At 40.1% G+C, this 26,824-nt stretch overlaps 1 protein-coding gene across 3 annotated transcripts in view; it reads left to right on the forward strand.

Moving 5' to 3' along the window:
- Positions 1–26,824, forward strand: part of RNF150 (ring finger protein 150) — a 291,172-nt gene that overhangs the window by 186,290 nt on the left and 78,058 nt on the right. For all 3 annotated transcript variants that reach the window (XM_058721310.1, XM_058721308.1, XM_058721309.1), the window contains exons 5-6: positions 18,279–18,375; positions 25,206–25,416. In XM_058721310.1, coding sequence (XP_058577293.1) covers positions 18,279–18,375; positions 25,206–25,416 — 308 coding nt within the window. The remainder of the gene's footprint in view (positions 1–18,278; positions 18,376–25,205; positions 25,417–26,824) is intronic.

Here is a 26,824-nt window from a genome sequence, read left to right on the forward strand (position 1 = left end):
TGCCTTGCTAAACAAACAGTAGCTTTCATCCAATGGGAAACTGTTCACTATGTCTCAGAGAATATCCTTGTTTTCATTGGATGCTTCCAACCAGATCCACCTGGGCATTTCATAGCCTCCCCTGCTTCTCCTGAAACTCTGATGTGAAGTCCAGATCTTGGATGACAGCCCAGAGCAATACCACAGTTCAACCCTGATATTCATGATAAACTTGCCTTTTTAGGGGGCACAGGGTCTCTCATTCACTCTCCCTGCAAGATACTACAAGACCATAATGAACAACATAAGAAATCATTCTAATCTCCTATAAAAAATGAACATCATTTTAATATTTGAAAACTTTAAAAATCATAATCAGGTTTTACCGAAAGCTCTGAAAATAGATAGTAGTTCCCTTAAGGTTTTTAGCCCCAGGGATCAGTCTGATTGTAAGATGAGTCAAGTGTACTGAATGTCTGTGTGAACAGAAAATTCCAAACTGTTTATGAGTAAAAAAAAAAACAACAAAAAAAAAACAAAACTATAAAACTCTGTAATGTGATCAGGATTCTGACTATGAGTCCTATAATTCATGAAGTGGAAAACAAAGGGGTAATTTCTGGACAGGCAGCAATGGTCTATCCTGACTTTACCCTGCCGTGACCAATATATACGCTTGATTAGGAACAGATTTTTTTCCAGGTTCCTTATTTGTGAAAAGAGTGATGAATGTTGGCTGATTTTCATGAGGTTTGACTTATTCTTTCATGCCCATGCTATGCAAATTAGATTATTAGTCATCATTTTCACAGCTATTTCTTGATACATGTGATTTTAAAAATAACTTCAAGGTTTTATTGCTAATTGTGGGAAATTTTGAAAATAGGGAAAAATATAAAGTAAACAAAAATAATCTCACCACCCAGAAATAATCATTATTCATATTGATATATTAAATTTTTCTAATGGATATATATAAACATCGCATGTATATTGGTAAACCTTGTAGAGCCAGACCATTAATATAATTTTTTTCTACTTTCTTATTTGACATTAAAAAGTAAGCACTGGTGGGGGATGGGTTAAATGGGTGATGGGCATTAAGGAGGGTACTTGTTGGGATGAGCACTGGGTATTATATGTAAGTGATGAATCACTAAATTCTACTCCTGAAAATTAATAAATAAATAAATAAGCATTTTTCTATAACTTTAGAAATTTTTTAAAAATACTTTAGTGGTTGCACAATATAGTCCGTTGTTGGAGTTTATTTAATTGTCTCCTGTTGTTCAGCAAATAAATTGCTTTCAGTTTTCATCATTATGAAATCACGACCATTTTAATTGTTTATATATACTATTTCTGTATTTGTCTCTTAGGATATATTCTTAAAAGTCAATTTACGGAGTCAAAAGTGATTTTGAAGGATCTTGATAAGTTTTGTCGAACTGCTTTCCTAAATGGTGGTAACAATTTACTCCCCACCAGCAGAGGTGGGCATGCTTATGTTAGCGAACCTTTGGAACCATGAAGTACCATGGTGTAAGCATCTTCCTCATCTGATAGCCACATATAAAGATAGTGCTTAGTTTTAGTTCCCACATCTTTGATTTCTCTGAGATGTTACTGTGACCTACCACGGTACTTCATACTTAGTCCACTGTTGTTAACTAAACTCATAAATCATATCTAATGTAAATTGCCATCGGCTATAAGATGGTTCATAATATCAGAGATGTTAAAATGGGGGGGAGGAAATGGTATGGCCTAGAATTGGTAAAATGCGATATTAAGTAGTTTTAATATTTGTTTTCATACTTTTAGTACATAGTGCTTTTTCTCTATTTTTATTTTGTTTTTATAATCCTTTTTGATTAACAAAAAAAGCACATTATAAAAGTTACGAATTTTCGTCTGGTTGCTGATCTCTTTAATGCTTCCCTACCAAGAAATAAGATAACTGATCAATTAATTATTTTTCAAATTTATCTGAAATTTATGTAGGTATAAAGCATCTCACTCATTAGTCATTGTATATGAAAACTATTGTTTACAAAACTCATTTTTTCAGGAATATCAATTTACACACTCTGCCAAATTACAAGTTAGATAGTGTGGTGGGAGTTGAAAATGGCACAGTTGCTTTGGAAATGTGTTTGACAGTTTCTGTGAAAGTTAAATGCATACTACCCTCTAATCTAACAATTCTACTCTTGGATACATCTCCAAGAGAATGAATGTGTACATTCACAGAACGACTTGTACAAGAATGGTCATAGCGTGTTTATGCATAATGGGCAAAAAATGAAAACAACTAGCAAAAGGAAAATCTATAGATTAATTTGGTACATACATGCAATGGAATATTAGTGATAAGAAGAAACAAGGAACAAGCTATTGATATATATCAAAGCATAGATAAATATGAAAATACCATGTTAAGCAAAAGAAGCCAGGCAAAAATAAATACCTACTTTAGGATTCCATTTATATGAAATTCAGTCACAGGCAAAGCTAACCTGTGGTGACAGAAGTCATAATGGTGGCTTCGTGGCAAGGAGTGGGTATTCACTGGTAAGGAGAGGAGAGAAGTATGGGGTGATGGAAACAGTGGGTGTTTGTACATAAACATATACCTACTCAGTGAACCATCAAGCTTGCTTAAGATCTATACCTTTAGGGGTGCCTGCGTGGCTCAGTTGGTTAAGCGTCTGATTCTTGGTTTCAGCTCAGGTAATAATATCACAGTTCGTGAGTTCGAGCCCCTCATCAGGCTCTGTGCTGACCGTGTGAAGCCTGCTTGGAATTCTCTCTCTCCCTCTCTCTCTGCCCCTCCCCTGCTCACTCTCTCTGTCTCTCTCTCAAAAAATAAATAAATATATATACATATACATACATATATATATATATATATATATATATATATATATAGAGAGAGAGAGAGAGAGAGAGAGAGAGAGAGAGAGAGAGGAAAAAAATAGGCGTGCCTGGGTAGCTCAGTCAGTTGAGCGTCCGACTTCGGCTTGCGTCATGATCTCATAGTTTGTGAGTTCAAGCCCTGCGTCTGGCTCTGTGCTGACAGCTCAGAGCCTGGAGCCTGCTTCAGATTCTGTGTCTCCCTCTCACTCTGCCCCTCCCCAGCTCACGCTCTGTCTGTCTCAACAATAAATAAACATTAAAAAAAACACTTAAAAAAATAAACATAAAATAATGGGAAAAAATGTTTTAAATACCAAAGAAGCTACATTGTGGACTTTTTAACAAGTGTAGTTCATTTTGTACATTAGTCAAAATTAAAATCTAAATTCCAAGTTTGTTGATGGTGTTTTCTAATAAGTTTTTTCTTTGATTCTTTTGGGTCTATCTGTATACACTGCCAAAAATTAGTTATCACTTAATCTAAGGGATTAAAGGAAGGAAACATGAAAGGAAATAGTGCTGATAAATGATGTCTGGTGGGTTATTTTCTGTTGTATTTTCAACAGAGCGAATGCGCCTTAGGAAAGAAGTCTTGAACTGTAATAACCTTCTTAAATATGGCATTCTGACTTCAAATGTCCTGATCCCCAGTTATATTAATCAACTGGACACACAGGATGAATGCCAACCAGCTTTCCTGCTCCAGCCAAATGATATAATTAGACCAGGGTTAAGTTTTAATCACAGAGCTTCCCTCTACCAGAACCCAAAGAAATGAAACACCTATAAAATGAGGGTCTGAAATTCCCTTGTAACTTGCATTCCCAAAGGATAAATTTCTTCCATTGTAGCTAAAAAAGAAATTGAGTGTAGTAGCCAGAGGATCTTATACCATTCCTTAGTATTTGAAGTTTATTGGTTTTTCTTTAATGCTATTTAAACCTGATGGTATAGACAACTAGATGAAATTAAGTAGCTGTTTATTATAATACTTGAACATTGTAAAGCACTCTACTATTACATATAATGTCTAATTTGTATCTCACAACAACCTATAATAAAGGTAGAGCAGGTATCATTACGGCTCCTTTATTTTACTGAAAGAAACCTGTTAACTCAGAGAGGCTGGTCAGAGCCCAGAGCAAAGCCAGGTTCTCTGACTTCTCAACGTTTTTTTTTTCTTAATTTATTTATTTTTGGGACAGAGAGAGACAGAGCATGAACGGGGGAGGGGCAGAGAGAGAGGGAGACACAGAATCGGAAACAGGCTCCAGGCTCCGAGCCGTCAGCCCAGAGCCTGACGCGGGGCTCGAACTCACGGACCGCGAGATCGTGACCTGGCTGAAGTCGGACGCTTAACCGACTGCGCCACCCAGGCACCCCAGGTTCTCTGACTTCTCAGGCTTGGTTCTTTCCCCTGTAAAGCTGCATTTGACACCTTTACCCACCCCCCCCACCCCCCCCCACCCCCCCCCCCGTCACGCAAGGATGCTCTGTTGAATGCTCAGCTCTTGGAATATGGTTTGATAAAGTCTATCCCCAGCAACCCCCATCTCACTCTAGGCCAAATGCCTGAGCATCCCAAAGAAACCAAATCCAATGTAAGCTAGCTTTAAGGATTTTACTCTCTCCACAGTGATTCCAAGTTTAGTTTTGTGGCCCTGAAAACAGGCCAGCCTTGTTCATAGGAGGCCAGTGCTGGTGCTAGTAAGGTGAGCAATAATTTATTTCACTGCATTCTTTGTTTTTTCCCCCTCCATCAGGTAAAACTGCTAGCATAGCATATTAGCTTGCCAAAACAAAGTAATTCTGTTTTTAAACAATAGCCAGAATATGGTTACTGCTGATTCTGTGTGATAGCTCTTTTTCCCTTTCCTTTTCTCTTCTTTTTTGTTTTAAATGATGTTTGCATAACCTAAATAGGGGGGGATCAGGGAAATGCAGTTTCTCATAATTGGCCAAAACATTTCAGACCAAGCCCAATGGCAGAATTACTCCCACAGTGAGGCTCTAGGCCAGTTGGATAGGGTTACAGTAGGGAGGGGCTGGTGTCTGCTTAACTGGCCTGATCAACACCATGCCCACATTGTCACCACTGCAAGGACTTTATGTATAGGAGACATTAGAAAACTGAGACAGTAGAAGGAAGTAACTTGATGACGAGAAGCCTATCATCACAAGGAATGAGGGACATCTAGCTCAGGTCCATGGCTTTTTCCTCATTATTCATACCTCTTTGCTACTCAGTCCATCCAGATTATTTCAAAATACTGATTTGGATCCATCCATTCCAGCTTTATTTCCTGTTCTTACTTTGTAAATAGTCTAGCTTTCAACCCAACTGAGTTTCTCATCCAAATCATGAGACTAGAGCTGTCTTTACTCATGTAAATTCCTTCTCCTTAGATTCTTTCCTTGGGTCTCCACACTTCAAAGCTCTCCCCATCCTGTAGCTCCCAAATTTCCTCACAAAGGAACTGCTTCCTTCCTCAAATTCTGTGATACTTTTACTTGTATCTCTTTATGATCCATCACTTTATATGTTGTACTAACATCACTTAAAATAGTTGGGGCACCTGGGTAACTCAGTCAGTTAAGCTCTTGATTTCAGCTCAGGTCATGATCTCATGGTTTGTGAGATGGAACCCCGCATTGGGCTCTGTGCTGCTTAGGATTCTCTCCCTCCCTCTCTCTCTGCCTCTCTCCTACTCAGCTCTCTCTCTTTCTCTCAAAATAAATAAATAAACATTTTTTAAAAAGTAGTTAATGGCACCATTATCCACTGAACACTTAGTAGCCAAGCACTTTACAAACAAATACTTAATCCTCACAACAACCTGGTAAGGTATTTTACTAGTCAGGATCTAGGTTTTGCTGCTGCAGCAACAACAACAACAACAACAACAACAATCCTCACAACAACAACAACAACAACAACAACAACAATCCTCCCAACTCTCCGTGGCTTAACACAACAAAGATTTCTCATGTTTTGTGTTTATCTGTGCATCAACAAGGAATGTCTGCTCATGGCTGTCAGGTGACAAAGCAGTCACCACCTCAAACACTGTTAACTTTGACAAGTCAGTAATTAAATCCCATGACCTGAAGTGAAATCTTCTATTTCTTTTTTTACCTTATTAGCCAGAATTAGTCACATAGCCACAGCTACCAACAGGAGAGCTTATAATCATCCCATGTGCTTGAAAGATGCAAAGGTAGCATAATGGATGAATAGTATTAAAGAGTGCCTCAGATGGGTACTATTATTATCCTCCTTTTACAGACAAAGAAACTAAGGCTCAGAGAGGTTCAGGGTTATCCCAGGACTGTCGGCAAAGATTAAAAATGAAACGTGCTTTACCCCCAGCCTATGCTTTTAACCTCTACACAGTATGGACTGTGCATCTTCCAATCAGCCTGTCAATTCTTTATTTAAAACACCTCACAGGGCGCCTGGGTGGCTCAGTCAGTTAAGCGTCCGACTTCGGCTCAGATCATGATCTTGTGGTTTGTGAGTTCGAGCCCCGCATCGGGCTCTGTGCTGACAGCTCAGAGCCTGGAGCCTGCTTCGGATTCTGCATCTCCCTCTCTCTCTGCCTCTCCCTCACTTGTGCTCTCTCTCTCTCTCTCTCTCCCTCTCTCCCTCTCTCTCCCTCTCTCTCTCAAAAATAAGTAAAATGTAAAAAAAAAAAAAAGAAAAATACCTCACCAATAGGATGCATGTCTGGCCCATATGATTTTCCTACTTTTTCCTCAGAACTCAGCATTCCAAACAGTGAGTTCTGGTATCAGTTTTGGAATCTCTTTAACAACATACAGAAATACTCTTCAGATTTTCTCATGTATAACTAAGAAATACACCTTCCATACGACACTAAAGTGCCACTGTGTCAACAATTTTTTCACTAACAGAGATAGAAGTTAAACCTACTACTTTGCATAATATACTGTACAGTAGAAAATGTAGAGAAATCTCATGATACATTGAATGCCTGGGTTGCTAGTTACTGGACCAAAGTCATGGCATTTGGGCAAAAGATAATGCACAAAAGAAGTCAATGAAAAAAAAAAAAAAGGAGTCAATGATTTCCGTGTGTTTTTCAAAGACATGACAGTCAAGATCCTGGCAAAGTTCTGGTTGAATTCACCTGATTTTAGGAGTAGCTAGACAAACAAAATCCTATAAGAAATCTGCAAGAGTTGGGGCGCCTGGGTGGCTTGGTCAGTTAAGCATCCGACTTCGGCTCAGGTCATGATCTCTCGGTCCGTGAGTTCGAGCCCCGCGTCGGGGCCTGACAGTTCAGAGCCTGGAGCCTGTTTCAGATTCTGTGTCTCCCTCTCTCTCTGCCCCTCCCCTGTTCATGCTCTGTCTCTCTCTGTCTCAAAAATAAATAAACGTTAAAAAAATTAAAAAAAAAAGAAAGAAAGAAATCAGCAAGAACAAGTTAGGTTTCTTTTGTCCTCCGGGTAGGAGTGGAATACATTTCTCCTATGCAACATCCATGACACTGTCTGGGCTCAGTCAACATTCTGTAAGTGCCATCACCACTGCCATTATGGCCATTCTAACCGAATAATGTTTGTGCTCAGTTCCATGAACTGATGTTCCCAAAATGAGATTTGCATAGAAGGAATGGCCCTATGCGGTGTCTACCAGGCAATCTAGGCAGATCATGGACTCATCAATGCCCCTAATGTTCTTGTCTGGACCCACCGACCCCCAGAAGAAGAGAGAATTCTTTTACGTTTTAGAACCCATAAGAATTAAGGCAAGTGCTTCCTGAGTAAGCTCTACCACAGAACGCTCACTTGCAAGAAATCACGACGGGGAAAACGGACTTTCAGAATTCGTTTTTTCAACAAACAATACTGAAAGTATATCCTATTCCGGGTACTCTACTAGGTTTTAGAGACAGAAATACTTTAACTCTGTCCTCCAGTGTGTCTCAAATTCACTTGGGACATAGAACAGTAAAACAGGGTGGATACTGAGCCTATAAGGTTGCGCTCATTGTTTAGAGCTGGCCTCCATTCTTATCCGACAGTGCCCACACTGTGCCAGGTGTTAAAATGCTTTTAACTTCACCCATATGTAAACAAGTAATTTAAAAAAAAACAACCCTATGACACTCTAGCTGTTAATGTGCCAGGTAGTATTCTGAATATTTTATGTTTTGTGTCCTATCTTCTTTTAATATTTAAATTTATTCTCACTTGAAGGACCTAAGTGTAAACCGGATACTTTTTTACAGGCTAAAAGGGATTATTCATTTCAATATTGATTCACTCTGCCATATTGCTCTCACAAAAGGTTACACTGACCAATTTATCTTCCCACCAAACGTATATAAGTGTTTATGCCATAGCCAGCATGACCTATTATCAAATTTAAAAATAAATGCAAATTTGGGGAGCCTGGGTGGCTCAATCGGTTAAGCATCTGACTTCGGCTCAGGTCATGATCTCGCAGTTTGTGGGTTCAAGCCCTGCAGCCGGCTCTGCGCTGACAGCTCGGAGCCTGGAGCCGGCTTCAGATTCTGTGTCTCCCTCTCCTTCTCCCCCACTCACGCTCTGTCCCTTTCTCAAAAATAAACATTTAAATTTTTTTAAAATAAATAAATGCAAATTATCAGCAAAAATGAACTTACTGTTTTAATTTACATTTTTCTGATTTAAGTTAGGAAATGCTTTTGTAAGTGTTTTAATACTTTTATCTGAAGTCTTAAAATTCAGTTTGGGCAAAAATATTAGCAAAGAATATTTTTTTTACCAATAATTGTGCATTTGTGAAAATGTATCAGAGCAAATAAAATAATTTTTAGATATCTGGATACAAGATCAACATGACATCAGTGGTTTTCAGTTCATTGGAATGATACTAGCTAAGCAGTACCAAAATTCTTTGTCTTTTTTCCTTTCTTTCTACCTTTTGACCCCCTCACCCGTGTTTCCCATTCACCACTGGCAACCAGCAATCTGTTTTCTGTATCTATGAGCTTGTCTTGTGGTTGTTGTTGTCTTTGTTTTTAGATTTCATGCATAAGAGAGATCATACAGTATTTTATCTTTCTCTGACTTATTTAACTTAGTATAATGCCCTCCAGGTTCATCCATGTTGTCGCAAATGGTGAGATTTCATTCTTTTTCCAGGTTCATCCATGTTGTCGCAAATGGTGAGATTTCATTCTTTTTAGTGCTGAGTAATATTCCAGTGTGTGTGTGTGTGTGTGTGTGTGTGTGTGTGTGTGTGTGAGAGAGAGAGAGAGAGAGAGAGAGAGAGAGAGAGAGAGAGAAGGTACACCGCATTTCTTTATCCATTCATCCATTGACAGACACTTGACTATTATAAATAATGTTGCAATAAATATGGAGGTGCATCTATCTTTTTGAGTTAATGTTTTTGTTTTCTTCAGATAAATACCCAGAAGTTGAATTGCTGGATCATATGGTAGTTCTATTTTCAATCTTATGAGGAACCTTCATACTGTTTTCCACAGTGGCTGCAACAATTTACCTTCCCACCAACAGGGCACAGGGTTCCCTTTCCTCCACATCCTCTCCAACACTTTGATGTGTCTTGTATTTTTGAGAAAAGCCATTTTAACAGGTGTGAATTGATATTTCATTGTGGTTTCAACTTGCATGTCTCTGATGATCAGTGATCTTGAGCATCCTTTCATGTATTTGTTGGGCATCTGTATTGTCTTCTTTAGAAAAATGTTTATTTGGATCTTTAGCCCATGTTTTAATTGGATTTTTTTTTTGCTATCAAGTTGTATGAATTCTTTATATATTTTGGATATTAGTCCTTTATCAGGTATATGACTTGCAAATATCTTCTCTCATTCTGTAGGTTGCCTTTTCATTTGGTTGTGGTTTCCTTTGTTCTGCAGAAGCTTTTTAGTTTGTTATAGTCCCACTTGTTTATTTTTTTCCTACTTGTTTATTTTTGTTTTGTTGCTTTTGCTTTTGGTGTCAGATTCAAAAAACCATTGCCAAGACATATGTCAAGGAGCTTAACTGCCTATGTTTTCTTCTAGATTTATGGTTTCAGGTATTATATTTAAGTTTTTAATCCATTTTGAGTTAATTTTTGTGTATGGTGTAAGATTGGGGTAGACTTTTTATTCTTTGGCTGTCCAGTTTTCCCAACACCATTTATTGCAGAGACTGTCCTTTCCCCATTGTGTGTTCTTGCCTCCTTTGTTGTAGATTGATTGACCATATATGCATGGGTTTATTTCTGGGCTCTTTATTTTGTTCCATTGATCTATGTGTGTCTGTTTTTATGCCAGTACGATACTGTTTTAATTATTGTAGCTTTGAAGTATAACTTGAAATCAAGGGACATGATACTTCCAGCTTTGTTCTTTCTCAAGATTGCTTTGGCTATTTGTGGTTTGTGTGTGTGTGTGCGCGTGCTTGCGTGTGTGTGTGTGTGTGTGTGTGTTTGGATCCATAAAAATTTTGGGATTATTTGTTCTATTTCTTTGAAAATTGACAGTGGAATTTTGATAGGGATTATATTGAAAATGTAGATTGCTTTGGGTTGTATGGATTTTTAATAATATTGAATTCTTCCAATCTATGAGCATGGAATATCTTTCCATTTATTTGTGTCTTCAGTTGCTTTTATCCATGTCTTATAATTTTCAACGTACAGGTCTTTCACCTACTTGGTTACATTTATTCCTTGGTATTTTATTCTTTTTGATGCAGTTGTAAATGGTTTCGTTTTCTTGATTTCTATTTCTAACAGTTCATTATAGTATATAGAAACACCACAGATTTTTGTGTATTGATTTTGTGTCCTTCAATTTTACTGAACTCATTTATTCTAAAAGTTTTGGGATGGAGTCTTTAGAGTTTTCTATATATATCATCTGCAAATAGTGACAATTTTATTTCTTCCTTTCCACTTTGGATGCCTTTATTTTTCTTGCCTCATTGTTCTGGCTAGGACTTAAATACTATGTGAAATAAAAGTGGTGAGAAGTGGGCATCCTTGTCTTCCTCCTGATCTTAGAGGAAACGCTTTCAGCTTTTCACTATTGAGTATAATGTTAGCTGTGAGTTTGTCATATATGGTCTTTATTGTGTTGAGGTACCTTCCCCTCTATACCTTCCTGAGAGTTTTTATCATAAATGGATGTTGAATTTTACCAAATGCTTTTTGTGCGTCCATTGAGATGATCATATGATTTTTATCCTTCATTTTGATAATGTGCTATGACATATTGACTAATTTTGTGGGTGTTGAACCATCCTTGCATCTTGGAATAAATCCCACTTGGTCATGGTATATGATCCTTATAATTTATTGTTGGATTTGCTTCTCTAATATTTTGTTGAGGATATTGGCTTATATTTTTCTTGTGTATCCTTCTTTAGTTTTGGTATCAGGGCAGTGCTGGCCTTATAAAATGAGTGTGGAAGAATTCCCTCCTCTTCTTTTCTTTGGAAGAGTTTGAGAAAGAGTGGTATTAATTCTTCTTTGAATGTTTGGTACATTGCACCAATGAAGCCATCTGGTCCTGGACTTTTTTATTTGTTGGCAAGTTTTTGATAATTGATTCAATCTCCTTACTAATAATTAGTCTGTTCAGATTTCCTACTTCATCATGATTCAGTCTTGTAGATTGAATGTTTCTGGAAATTTATCCATTTCTTCTAGATGTCTAATTTGTTGGCATAAAATTGTTGTAGTGGTTTCTTATGAACCTTATATTTCTGTGGTATCAGTCGTATCATCTCTTTCGTTTATTTTTTTTAATGTTTATTTTGAGAGAGGAAGCAAGCATGGGGGGGGCGGGTGCAGAGAGAGAGGAGAGAGAGAATTTCAAGCAGGCTCTGTGCTGTCAGGACACAGCCCCATTCAGGGCTCAATCTCATGACTGTGAGATCAGGACCTGAGTCAAAATCAAGAGTCAGACACTTAACCAACTAAACCACCAAGGTGCCCCTCATCTCTTTCATTTCTGATTTGAGTCCTCTCCCTTTTTTACTTAGTGAGTCCAGCTAAAGGTTTGTCAATTTTATCTTTTCAAAGACCAGCTCTTAATTTCATTTATCTTTTTTATTGTCTTTTTAGTCTCTGTTTCATTTCTTTCTGCTCTAATCTTTGTTATTCTCTTCAGTCTACTAACTTCAGGTTTTGTTTGTTCTGCTTTATTCCCTTTGTCCTTTGATTGTAATAACAACCCTCTGAAGGATTATCACAAACAGTATTACTTCAGAGGGTTGTTGCAACAATTAAAGGACATTGTCATAAAACACGAAAGAGAAAACTGAGCCACAGGCAAGTTAAGTTACTTACCCAAGGTCACAGTGCTAAAGAGAGGTAGTCAAACCCTGAAATCAGGGCACATACTACTGCAACATATGTAGGAAAACACAGTGGAGCAGAAATAAAAAGAAACCAGCTCTCTTTGGCAGAGTTTCGAGAAAAGGGATGGGATATTCAGAGAAGCGAAGGGATATCTGAGCTATGAGTTAAAATATGAGCAGGATTTGACATACCAGGAGAAAAAATGAGAAGGGCATTCCAGAGTTATGGTAAAAGTGTGGGGTAGGGGCGCCTGGGTGGCGCAGTCGGTTAAGCGTCTGACTTCAGCCAGGTCACGATCTCGCGGTCCGTGAGTTCAAGCCCCGCGTCAGGCTCTGGGCTGATGGCTCGGAGCCTGGAGCCTGTTTCCGATTCTGTGTCTCCCTCTCTCTCTGCCCCTCCCCCATTCATGCTCTGTCTCTCTCTGTCCCAAAAATAAATTAAAAACATTGAAAAAAAAATTAAAAAAAAAAAAGTGTGGGGTAAATGTAGGGACATAACAGAAGATGTGACACGCGCCACAGTGGGTGAGGCTTCTGTGTGCCTTGTCTTCAGGCATTTCGACTTTGTGCTCTAGGGAGAGAGGAGCAGCTGAAGCATTTCAAGCCTGAGGAGTGATATCATATTTGTATTTAGAAAGCTAAAGCAAGAAAGGGAAACCAGACCATGTCAAGAAGAGCCCTGATGAAGAGTGGGTATGACTTTCTGTGGTACTTGAAGATTCAAATATGAACATTTTATGGAAAGGCAATGGAGCTGCCAACTCAACATTTAACCAAGTCTGTTTGTTGGGCAGTGGAGAATGGGGCAGTACAAAGCGTTTAGAGGCCAGTGTTATCCTCTCCCCAAATAAATCAACCCAACTAATATCTAAGTATAGTCCTGAGGAGGCCAGTATTATTTGACAGCTTTTCCCTTCTGTAGCCAAGTGCATATGCTTAAGGCAGATCACTTTTCCCTTTGGTTTTGCCTGATCTCCAACCCCGTAACTAAGATACTGCCTCCTTGAAACTGAACCACAAAAATACTTTGGGAAAGAATAAAAATTTTAATTCCTCCAAACTGCACCACCCCCCCCCCCACCCATGATGGTTCAGTGTGGGGAAGGAAAGGTGGCAGAGTGCAGACTTGGGTAAAACCACTGACACTAGGGCTGGGCTTGAGCCCTAGCTCTGCAGCTTACAAGCTCTTGGCTTAATTTATTTTACTTTGATGAGCTTCAAGCTTACTCCTCCATAAAATGGGAATAATAATTTTTACCTCATAGAGCTGTTATGAATTAATAATTTCACATGCCTGTTGCATAGTAACATGCCTGTTGCATGTTATATGTGGAGGAATATTGATAAATATTAAGTTAATATTGATTAACTTAGCGTGTCTTAATTTAAAAAAACTCTGACTTCATGGACAACTTTACAAATAAGATTGTGAGGTTCTGAGGAAATATTTTGACTACCCATAGAAGCACTGGATACATCCTATTTAAATAGTTAATGTTGTCTGGGTCCCTGAGTGACTTATGTTCTTTGATAACCATGTTACTGAAGGGAATGAAACAGTTTGTATTGTAAAGGAAAGCCATGGACTTCTAATGTCAATGTCAGGGTGACAGGGTCTGACAAAGCCTATAAAAGTGAATGAGATGGAAAGGCTAGAAAAGCTCTGTTCTTCCTCCAGGTGGAGAAAAAAATGCCATTTATTTGGAGGGGGTGTCATGCATATAGACAAAGGACAACAGAAAACAAGAATTAATAAATGGGGAAACAGGTTTAGCTGGGTTTGTCATTACTGCTAAAAAAATGTGAGAACTTATTTTATTACTCATAATCAGCTCAGCATCATTTTCAGTTGTCAGCATCATCTTTTGTCAGGTGCTTGAAGAACTTTGTTTGTTTGTTTATTCGTTTGTTTACTTTTGAGAGAAAGAGAGCACAAACCGGGGAGGGTCAGAGGGAGAGGAAGACACAGAATCAGAAGCAGGCTTCAGGCTCTGAGCTGTCAGCACAGAGCCCGACGCGGGGCTTGAACTCATGAACCACAAGATCATGACATGAGCCAAAGTCAGACGCTTAACCAACTGAGCCACCCAGGCACCTCTGAGGAACTTTTACTTAAATGCTTGCTTCCCTTTGATGAAGAAAGAGGAAGAAGAGTTTTGGTCAATCCTCTGTTGCATTTCCAGCTTGCTAGGATTGTTAAGATAGACAAGATAGAATATCTTGTCCCATTGTTCCTCAGTGTGTACTTTCTCACACAGCCTTTGTTAAAACATGGGAAGAGACAGTCCCATACTGTGAATCGTACAAACAGGATGAGCTGAGGTTGACTTTGCCGTAGAGATGTTTACTCGACTATTGGTACATCTCACTGAACGCTGGATTCTTTCCCTAACTCTTTATTTATTTAGTCTGGTAACTTTTATTTTTCTTTCCATTGGGGAGGGAAGAATTGTTTTTGCAATCCTAATTACAAGGATACAGTCTTCATGTTTGATAGTTAACACAAGAAATATGGTGTTAGAAAATGAATGTTCATTAATAATCAGCATGATCACCATCTATGTGTCACTTTAGCACTTTCATTTTTTGCCTTAGTTCTCCCTTTGAATTTTTAAAATTTGCCTTTACTTGTTAAAATGTTAAAAGTATATTCTAAAGAGTAAGAATTGGAATAATAACATAATATCTAAAAATAAGATGCAGTACATTTATATCATTTAGATTAATGGTTGTGGGGCGCCTGGGTGGCTCAGTTGGTTAAGCGTCCGACTTCAGCTCAGGTCATGATCTCACAGTTCATGGGTTTGAGCCCCGCATCGGTCTCTATGCTGACAGCTCAGAGCCTGGAGCCTGCTTCAGATTCTGTCTCCCTCTCTCTCTACCCTTTGCCTGCTAACGCTCTATCTCTGTCTGTCTATCTCTCTCTCTCAAAAATAAACACTGAAAAACAACAACAACAAAATTTAATAAGATTAATGGTAGCTTAAAATTAAGGAGGGCCAGGAGTTATGTTTTAAGCTTTTGGTCATTACTTATCCCCCCACCCCAATGCCACCCCCCACACACATACAGAGTCATTCATTTGCAAACCCCATACTTATAAGAAAATTTCACAGATGAGCAACAGAGTCTTGGAGAACTAAGGCTTGCCTGAGATCAAACAGCCAGAAAATGATGGATCCAGGAGTATGGCTTTCCAGTGGCCTTTACATTGTGGTTCACAGGGAACCATTCAAGGATTATGCTGCTGCATTGATGGAGGGACCTTGTCTTATTCATCTTTGTACCCAGCTCCTAGCACAGAACAGAATGGAACAAGGAGGTGACGTAACCAGTGCTATATTTTAGGAAGATAAATCTGGCAAGGATGAGTGGGATGAAAAGAACAGGAAAAGCTGGTGGTGTGGAGAGCAGTTTAGATGTTATTGCAGTAATAAAGAACATTAACAAGATTAAGAGTGAGGAAGCAGTGTTGAGAATAGAAGCCAAGCAAAGCAGTGGAAGAGATTTAGCAAGACTGAGTCCATGGGCTTATGACCATGTGTAGGCAGGGAGGAGTACCAGGTCTTTTGATAAGTATTCATTTATATAGCAGATATTTCTGAGCATCACCTGTGTGCCAGGAACTATTCTAGATGCTGAGGATACAACAGAGAATTAGGCAAACAAGGATTTTGCTCTCATGGGCCTTACATTCTCATTGGAAGTTATATTGGTCAATGTTCTCCAGAGAATCCCACTATACTCCACTATATTATATATCATATGCGTATGTATGTATATGAGACAATTTTCAAGGCATTGATTTTTTTCAAGAAATTGGCTTATGTGGGGTTGGCAAGTCAGGAATCTGTAGGGCAGGCCTACAGGCTGGGAACTTGAGCAGAATCTGGTGCTGTCATCTGGAGGTAGAATTTCTGGTTCCTTGGGAAACTTCAGTTATGTTCTTAAGGCCTTTAACTGATTGGATAAGGCCCACCTGGATTATTTAGGATAATCTCCTTTATTCCAAGTCAACTGATTGTAGATGTTAACCAGATCTGTGATATGCTCCTCGATTAGTGTTTCATTGAATGACTAGGCACTAGCCAAGTTTACCTGCAAAACTAACCATCACAGATGCACAAAGGGGAATGACTCAGGGTGTTCGAAAATAGCTATCAGCTTCTAGGGTTTGGAGATTCTGCATAAGTAGGTATATCTCCATCTTACAGATGGCGCATCCAAGACTTGGGGATATTAAGTGACTTATTGAGGTTAAAACAGCTAATGACTGGCCCTCCTTTCTGACTCGAACATGTATGCCAGAAACACGACAGAGGCTGCCTCCCAAGAACAGTCAGAAGGATCAGAATGTTTGACTTTTTTCCCCAGAGGAACACAGTTGGTGAGCAAGTTCAGATTCAGAGCTTGTTTCCTGAGTGCAGAGCCTGAACTTAGGGAGGTCCATACTGCTTTTGGGGGACAGGGTGATTTCCTCCTGCTTTCGTCCCTCCCTCACTTCTGCCAATGTCCAGCTCAGGGTTCTCGTGCCAGTCAGTCATTGTGCCTAGAATACCCTTCTTCTCCCCTCCCACTTCATGCGGATAATGTCTGTGTAGCCCTCAAGTATTCACTTTGGCACTTTATCAGGAAAATCTCCAGTCATAAGCCTTCCCAAACTCCATTTTCTTCTAAGGTGATACTTAGCACTATTGTCATTAAGTAATTTATGTTATTTTATTAACCTCTCCTCTCATTACATTCCCTAAAGGAAGGAGCCAAATCACTAACTACCATGCTGATTCCCAGTGTTGAGCACAGTTCTCAGCATTTATTACTTGTTGGATGAATGTATGGGTAAAGAACTGAATGAATGTGATATGTGTCTTCTAAGGAATAAATCTGCAGGCATTCTAAACAGCAATCTGGAAACATGATGACACATCCAGGTTGCTACTCTCCTGTTCTAATCCCCAATCTAATCATATCCAGAGTACAGCTAACCCCATCCTTGGCACATGGATTCTTCTCAATTTCCATTTAAAAAATTGGCCCCTCCTGCACTCTTCCCTAATTTATGGGTCCCCTTTAAGCATTTGAGCCTAAAGCCCTCTAACACAAAGAAAAGGGTTAGACTGATAGAAGGAAAGAAAACAAAGGTGGGAGAAGAGAGTAAACAGTGCACAGCCGAGGACAAAGTCAGGCATGAATGGAATGTCCTGCGAAGCCCTCATACTTAAGACAGATGGTTCCCTGTCTTCTTGCCCCAGGCAGGAAGTTCTGACTGCTTCTGCCTGTGGTCTGGAGTCTTGTGAGTGAGAAGAAAAGCTTCTGACTCGAGCAGTCCCTGATAATCTCTTGGGCTCTTGAGAGACAAGTTGAGTGAAAGGTCAGTTAGGAGGCCCCCCTGTGCCTACTGAATGCCCCCCTCCTGCTGGCATGCAGTGAAGGCTCACGGGAGTGCCACATGAGAACAGCAGTGGAGTTGATTGAGCACATCAGCTGTACAAACAGGAAAGGGTATGGTACCCTTCACTCTGACTTCTGATTTGACAGCCAGCAGCCGTAACAACATAAAATGTCATCTGTATTGTTAAATGCTTCCAGGAGCTCTTTTGCCCTTTTGTGTGAGAGCCCAAATATTAATGGAAACAAGCCTTTATTTTGCAGTTGTCTTCTGACTGTGGAAAAAGAAAGTTTGGATTTATTTACAAGTCGCAAGTTATCCTGAAAGGCCTGTGCAGGCCTCCCCACCTGCATTCTTTCCATTAAGCATTCTTCCTATTGAGAAAGAGAAAAAATCTCTCTGTGTCTGCATTCTCTATGTTTTCTGAAACTTGGAAGACTGTTGTGAATCATATAGGACAGTCCTGGGATCCAGACAGATTTTGACTAAATCAGCACAGGGTATACCAGGAAGCTTACTGGCCCAGGAGCTAGGAGATGGAGGTTCAAGTCTCGGCTGTGCCTCTGAGCAGTCGAGTGACCTTGGACAAGTCTCTGGGCTGTGGTGGACTAGGTAGTCTGTGCGGTTACCGCCACTCTAAGATGTATGGTTCTCATTGCAGGCATCTTTTCCACAAGTCCTGTGTTGACCCCTGGCTTCTAGACCATCGCACCTGCCCCATGTGCAAGATGAACATTCTTAAAGCCCTAGGGATCCCGGTAAGCACAGCACAGCCTACAGCATCGTAATATGTGTCTTTCTGCATCACCCCCCAAGCAGGGAGAAAACATCACACCTGGATTTTCTATGACCCCCCTCATCTTCCTGGCAGAGCCGTCATCTGCTGAGGCCCCAAGAGAACACCCATGTCTGAAACATTTCTCTTCTCACTTTTTCTCACTCTGAGAACATCACGGCCCTCTCACCACGTCCGTGTCAGCTCCTAAGCTTCTCATCTAGGCTGCAGGGTGCGAGTACATGCAGGACACAGCAGAGGCTGGACGGCCCGGTTGCACACTGATCGCCTCCTGTGTCATCACTTATGTACTGTCAGTAAGGAGGTCTGCATGCCTCACTTTCCGATGTTGCCCTACAACCACGGGGTAGCACCATGCCTAGCTTTCACTGGAAAGGAGCTCTTCCGGACAATGGGAGGAAAGGACAGCCACTGGGAACCTGGCCCAGAGCCTCTGCTCAACTCAGATCTCTGCAGAGACCTTGAGTGAACAGGAAACCAGAGCCAGAGCTGCTTCATTCTGACACTACCATCCAGCTGGTGCCCTCTGTCATATGTTTATAAAATTGAGCCTCTCCCCCAGTGCAAAGAGAATCCCACCAGCTGGCCGGTTTGATGCTCCAGGGAAGGACTTTCCCAGGATTGTATTAAAGTGAGCCCCACGAGCTGGTGGTTGGTGAGGCACCAGCTGCTGTGGTGAGGGCAGGAAGCAAGCCAGGCCACCAAATCCAAGGGCTGCACAGAGATGTGAGAAAAACATAGGCGCTGTCTAAAAGAAGCTAGACAAACAGGGTACAGAGATCAACCTCCCCCCCACCCCCGCCCGCCGGCCCCTCCACTTGGCTGCAACCTCTCTGTTGTCACTTCTCACTACTGATGGCAGAGAGTAAAGAGAATGTTAATGGTCCCAAGATGTCACTGAAGAAGAAAGGATCAGATCAAATATCAAAGGCTTCCTTTAATGCCAAAATGCTAATTATGCCAGGACTATCAGAGGGGCTCTGTTGGAGAGGGCACACCTGAAGCATTATGAGGTCATGCATTGGCTGGAGAATTTTCTACCCTGTACCAGCTGCCTCGACGCAAGCTGTATGCTGTGTATCGTGGTTGACACACCAAACGCAAATCGGCTTGTGTGACTATAGCTGCAAGCTAGATTCTGAAAGGCAATGCATCACATTTTCAGGCCAGAGTTGTAAATGCACAATGCATTCAAGGTAAAAATCAATTACAGTGAACATGAAATATGAGTAAGAGCCCATCATCTCTACCAGATACTAGGAGCCTAGAAAATCGAACGCAGGGTTTGCACTTTTCAACCAGTTCATGCAAGGGAGATGGGAAATGTATGTATGTGTGTGCTTGCATATGTGTATGTTATCTTTAGTCTCCAGAACCTTTAGAATACTCACAATTCAAGGTAGACAGTCACATTATTTGACCCAGTTTCTAATGCTCAGGATATTTACAAAGCTCCTAAATGTTGATCGCAGTGCTTCTTGGTCAGGACAGTGAAACCGAACCACCCCTGGTGGTTACGTTTCGAACTAAATAGCATTTGACCTCAGACTTCTCCAGAGGAGGTACGACTTCTTCAGAAGCTACTTGAGAATGAGTTGACGATACAAATACTGTTTTCAAAATAGAACTATTGGGTGGCCTTTGGGCTTATTTCCAAAATTAAAAACATTTTAACTTTTAGCAGTTGGGCATTTTGTACATGGTTTCATGCTCACCAAGTACGGGTAGGATTTTACTCAGCACACTTGACTTCCAGAAAAATAAACATTGGCAGCATCTTTTGGATTTTGCCAAGGATTCATAAAGGCTAGCTGCACAGGAACATGACATGCATCTGAGCTTGCCCCAGAGAACAGAACATCCTCCAGAAAGAAGAAGGCATGTGGGCCAGTTCTCAGGAACCACCAAGGCATATGGCTACCCTCATGCCTCCCCAAGGTTTCTCTGGTCGTGTCCTAGAGGATGATACTGAAGTCTGGATCTGGGAGGAATTGGGGATGTTGTTTCTTCATGCTTCACCACTGGGTAGCACCATGCCTAAACCATACCAAAAAGATGATGTTTTATTGCATTCATATAACTTTCCATGTCACTGGGCAAGTTCACAGCCTTCTCACTTAGTAAACACTTCAGCTAACCGAAGCCCTCTTTATGCAGCTTAAAGATATTGTTGTATAATTTTTTTTTTCTAAATTCCTTATACTCTATTCTTAATCAAGGAAAATTGAAAAGAGCTTGTCAGTCTCTAACAATTAGTCCCTAGTGGTTCTTATCTCTGTATCCCTTTCGTATAATGAGTGTTCAGTAACGTCTGTGGCATTGTTGCCCCTCAGAGCCAGAAGGCTGTCAGTTACAGAATCATATTTATGAAATTCAGTCTGGTCTCCTTTGGACAGTGTCCATTCACCACTCATTACTTGGTTGTAATCTTGGTCAACTAAATGGTCCAGATACAGGCAGGAAGGGGTTTTTTTTTTGGCTTGTTTCTGGTTTTTGTTTTTAACTGAGTATCCTTGTGGCTGCCTCTGCTATAAGGCACACCACACATAAGCCGAAAGCTGAGAGCTGGGGACATTTTCACTTTGTAAAGTGGATTTCTCTAAAATGAGCTAAAGAATGAAAGCACAGCTTGTGGATCATGAAATTCCCATTATAGTGGGTATCTTTTTTCTTTTTTTTTACAATATTTTGCCAAGAGAAATAAGATACAGAACTGAAAAGGAGGGAGGCCTTCATTGTCAGAAGTGTTTTCATCCCTTTATCTACACAACAGATCTGCACCCTCGTTTCTCTCCAGTCAGTTCTAGGCGAGTCTTTGTAGAACGACAGAATGCAGACCTCAGTGAGTACTCCTCTGAGGTACCATATCATCCAGGCCATTCATATCCCAGCAGTGAACACCTTCTATCGCTATTGTCCTGATATAAATAGCATGATAGTTAGTGAAGAGAAAATTCCACGTAGCTGGGGTATTCCCATGTTCCTGACTTCTAGAGGTTGGTTTATTTGAGTGGTTTCTCCCATGCTAACCTGAATTTGAATACCTATGCAATGTTCACTTGCAGATGATATTTGAGATCTTCTGCTAAACATTATGACTGTAATTTCTCTTCGAGGTATATAAATTGGGTCCCTTTTCAAAAACATTCTTCTCTTGGATGAACCACTTAGAGTAGATATAAACTGTGAGTTTCTGTAATGTTTGGTCTATGAAATATTATACCTAAGCCAAATTATTCATGCCCGCCACCATTAACAGTCTCACTGAGCTAATTAGCTCTTTCTCTTTCCCGCTTCTGTTAAAAATATAATACCGTTCCTCCTAGTGCACAAAATAAAAGGGAACACTCTGCTTCAAAATTAATAACTTTTTTTAAAAAAAGAAAAGACATAAAATGAAGAAACAAAATCAACAGGCGAAGTCAACATTTTGAAAACTATGTCAGTGGTTACCGCATATGTGATTGCATTCAGATGCCCATGGAGGAAAGACCAACCAGCACAGTATGCTCATTGTGAAATCCTTTCGTCCCTGACACCGCCCCCCCATACAATTGGTTTTGCTTATAAGCGTTTTTATATAGTGTAGGGGAGAGAAAAAAGATACTTTCCCTTCTACCCGTCTAGGTTCTCTAGCAGGGGCCCTATAAATGAGACCGGTAAAAGATAGACAAGAGAAAAACAACCAGACGTTTATTAACATGTGCACTGCACAAGCACATGGGAGCACTTAGGGATGAGTAACTCAAAGGGGTGGGCAGAACTTGGACATACAGAGCATCTTCACAAAAGAACAAACTTTAACAGAAGTGACCAAAGGACCTTGAGTTTCTCGGGCAGCAAATTCTGGGAAAGTACATATATGAGGGAAACTAATGGCAGAGAAGGGCATATTAGTGAGGTGTGTTATTACAGATCCATTTTGGTGTCAACTCCCAGTCTCTGGTGATCAGAATGTTCTTCTCTTCCTGGTACAGGGAGGGGGCCACCTTTATAAAATGTCCTACATTTAGGCAGATGGGAGGAGGGCAGAGAACATTTCTTTACCTGCTTCTTCTCAACTGTCTTCAGCGCAAAATAATCCTTATGCCAACAGCACATTTTGGGGTGGCATATTCTGGTATTCTTGAATAATATACCTTACCTTCACACAGAACTTGACAGTTTTTAAAGCATTTTCTCGAATCCTCCCTTAACTGATCTAGGACAGATAGTAACATTCCCAGCTTTTCATGGTAGTAAACTGAGACACTGATAAAATATTCAAATCGACATTTACTGAGCACCTTGTAATTGTCAGACACTATATGAGGGCTTGGAAATTAAGATCAACGTAATGTAGTTGTTTCACTTTAAAAAGCTCGTGTCTCACTTTTATCTGGAATCTAAAAAACTAAACTCCTAGAAACAAAGAACAGACTGGTAGTTGCCAGAGGTTGGGGGTTGGGGGTGGGGGTGAAATGGGTGAAGGTGGCCAAATTATAAAGCAATCCTGGGGATGTAACATACAGCATGGTGACTGTAGTTAACAATCCTGTTTTGTCTATTTGAAAGTTACCAAGAGAGTAGATCTTAAAAGTTCTCATCACACACGAAAAAAACCTTGCAACTCTATGAGGTAACGGATGTTGGCTAAACTTAGGTGTTAATCATTTTGCAGTCTATATGTATATCAAATCATTCTGTCATACACCTAAACTGATGGAATGTTACATATCAATTATATTTGAATGAAGCTGGGGGGAGAAAGCTTGTGAACTAGTAGAGTAAGACAGAGACAAGCACAGTTACAAATAAACCACAACACAGGGAGAGATACCTACAAAGTATTACAGTATCCAACATGCTACCTGGGAGGGAACAGTACTTAGAAAAGGTGATGGTTGGCCTGGGAATTGAAGGATGCTTACGAGTTCACCACAGTCAGGTTGAGACTTTGGGATGGGGAAGGCAATGGGGGTGATTGGGACTGATCAGAGGAACAGCATAAGCTATAGCACTGAGATAGGGAATATATGGTATTCTGGGTTTCCAAAGGCTAAGGTGAGGCCAGAAGAGCTGGCTGCCATGAGGCTGTAGAAAGCCTGTTTTGCCCTATTCAGGAGCTTATAATTTATTCTCTAAGAGAAAAGAGGGATCAGGGCACCCCTGAGGGTGGCTCAGTTGGTTACGCGTTTGAATCTTGACCTCAGCTCAGGTCTATACCTCAGAGTTCAAGCCCCGTGTCTGGCTCAGTGCTGGTTATGAAGCCTACTTAAAAAAAGAAGAAGAAGAATCAGACTTGTGTTTTGTTTTGTTTTAAAGACTGCTGTGTTGAGAAAGTAGAGAATGGAATATACCAGGGAAGAAACTGTAATGGAAGAAAAGGTAATGGGGAGAGAAAATTCCTAATATAGCTTATGTCGCTATCTCTAAATTTAAAAAATATGGTGGGTTGGTCATTCAGTGCACTGACTTTTATAAGTTGAGTTCCAATGAATTGGCTCACTTCTAACAGAGACAGAGAGGTGAAATAAAGAGAGAATACAGAGAAAGAGGGAATGAGCTGAATTTGAAATTTTTGTGAGATTGGAAATTTCCAACTGGCTATTGGAAACACAGGTGTGGAGCTTGAGAGACTGGCTTAAGAGTAGAAAATCAGGACAAGAGTCCCCTGCTTTGGATTGCTTGCTTTGTGCTCCCAGTGAGTCCAGGAATTATGGATTTTCCCTTTGATCTTTGAACACAGTGTAGTCATTATGATGTTAATACAGTCATTGCCAATCCAGAATTTTCCTCACCTAATCCCTCCCATCCTGATCTGTATCCATTGAGATATGTCAAGCAAAAATTCTTAGTATTTCTTAAGACCAGATCTCTGCAACACCATCTTTTTAAAATAATTTTTATGAGTTTGGGTAGAGGCATAACAACTGAAAATCATTTTAAAAGCTGTTTTTGGAGGAGATATAAATATATTCAATATCATTTCAAACAGCAGAACTAAGACCAAAGAGAAAAACCTACAAAGAGAAAGATTTTGCCCAAAGATAGCATAGTCTAACAAAGGCTGGCCAACACAGGTTGTCTTGCAAAGTAGAGAGCTCCCCATTTCTGTGTTGTTCAAGTGGGGGCTGTCGGACATCTGGGGATGAGGGGCCTGGAGGGACAGAAGTCTTGCAATGATTGGATAATCAAATTAAATGATTTCACCCTAGTTTTATGATTCTAAAATTTTAATTAAGATTTGATCAACGTATGATCGATTTGCACATTAAGTAAATAGGGCATTTTTTACAGCTGGTTTTGGCTTATGTTTAACCAGCATCATAACAAAAATACCCTGTGCTTTTGTGTGTATCTCTAATAAACAATTCACCATGAGTCAGATTCTGTGCCCCCTCCCTACTCTCCTGTCATCAGTGCATTTAGGAACAATGTGTGGGTCTTTGGGGGTAATTATCAGCAGTCAGCTACTTTCTATATGAGGGGTAAACAGTATATACAAGGAAAGGTAGTCATCATAAATAAATATTATGTCTCCCTCAAGTATTATATTAATATATGAATATTGTTTCTCCTGGAATTGAAACGTTATATCTAAATCTAAACAGAAACTTTGGAAAGGAAATTTTGGAAGATGTCTTCATGTTAATTGCAGAAACTATAGTAGAATATATTTTTTTAAGTGATTCAGGAGGAAAACAGTAAAGAACTCGGTTTTCCACTGAAATAAAATATTTAGGCTGTAAACATTTCATCTCTAACTGGATGACAAACACTAAGGAGAGATCCTTTTCTCCTCATTATCAGCCCAATGCTGACTGCATGGATGACTTGCCCACTGACTTCGAGGGATCTCTGGGAGGCCCACCCACCAACCAGATCACGGGCGCAAGCGACACGACTGTAAACGAAAGTTCAGTCACTTTGGACCCTGCTGTCCGGACGGTGGGAGCCTTGCAGGTGGTCCCGGATACCGATCCTACCCCGCAGGAAGGAGAAGTCATCTTCACTACTAACAGTAAGTCCTGCTCCGTTCCAAAGTGCTGTAGTCCACAGAGCTGTTGCCACGTGGGAATTACAAAAAGACACTTTTCCTCAAGAAGGAAAAAAAAATGAGTATAATATTGCCAGGCTGAACAGTCATACCTGATAGGCCTTTAGAAGCCCAGTGCTTTCCAAAGCCAACATGGCTGACAGCAGACCTGGCTGGGCATCTGGCCTTGCCCGAACACGGACACCTCTGCACACACGAAAGCATTGCCTGTCCTAGCCCCGTGGTACCTGAAGTGGGCAGGGACGTGGCTCTGGTCTCTGAGAGTGATGAAAAAAGCAGCTACAGGGGATGCTTAGCAAGACAGCATAGGGCACAACCCTGCTCACTCTGCGTGTGTGTGTGTGTGTGTGTGTGTGTGTGTGTGTGTGTATGAGAGAGAGAGAGAGAGAGAGAGAGAGAGAGAGAGAGAGCCCTCCTGAGTGGCCATATGAGCTGCATGCAGGAGACGGCCCTCTCCTGTTTTGCAGGTGTCAGATGTAAAATGCCATTTCCTTTAGATGGCTGCTTTTAAAGTACAACCTAATCCCCCAAACACAGTGGCATATTAAACTATCTTTGGGATTCCTTCCCTGTCTTCTGCATATACTCTAACTACTGTTCTATTTGATGGTAGTCATAAAACTATTAAAAAGCTGTGTTAGCATCAAGATCGAAGCTAAAACCTAAAGTATCTGCTCTTCAGTCTTACACAGCAGAGATAAAAGCTTCAGGAGTTCTAAGAAAATCAGCATGCTACAAATTAATGTCGGTTCAAGGTTTAAAGGGTGGGTGGATATTGAGATTTTAAAATAAGGTGTATTATCTCTCTTGGTAGAAGTAACCTATTTGCTGTAGGAAAATTGGAAATGGAGAAAAGTGGATTAAAGCCTTTTGGGATATTTCCTTTTAAGTTGGTCTCTTTTTTTTTTTTTTTTACATATTTGTGATATTTGTAGAATTTATAAAATCATTCATGCTGAAATGTAAAGAGATGCATTTTCTGATGAAGAAATTAATTTAGACCTTGTTGAAAGATTGAAACATGAAAATAATAAAAAAGAATGAAAAAATCGCTCAGTACCCCACCTAGAAATAATCACTCTTAACATTTTGGTGTATTTCCTGATAGCCTTTTATGATACAGTTGAGACAGTACCATAAGGGTTGAATGTTGAGCATTGTAACTGTGGAACTCCCAGAGGACCTCAGCAGGAAGTAATTTCAAGAGGAACTTGTTGGCAAATATCTGTCCATGCACAGTGTATTACTTTGGTGTGGATAACAATTTTAAGTTTGAAAACCTGACCTTAGAGGCATAATGACCTTAATATTGAAACAATGATCATTAAACACTACAAGTCCTTCAAGACAAATTTCCAATCCCTTTGTTTTG

The sequence above is a fragment of the Neofelis nebulosa genome, chromosome 3, assembly GCF_028018385.1.
Source record: "Neofelis nebulosa isolate mNeoNeb1 chromosome 3, mNeoNeb1.pri, whole genome shotgun sequence".
Lineage (NCBI taxonomy): Eukaryota > Metazoa > Chordata > Mammalia > Carnivora > Felidae > Neofelis > Neofelis nebulosa.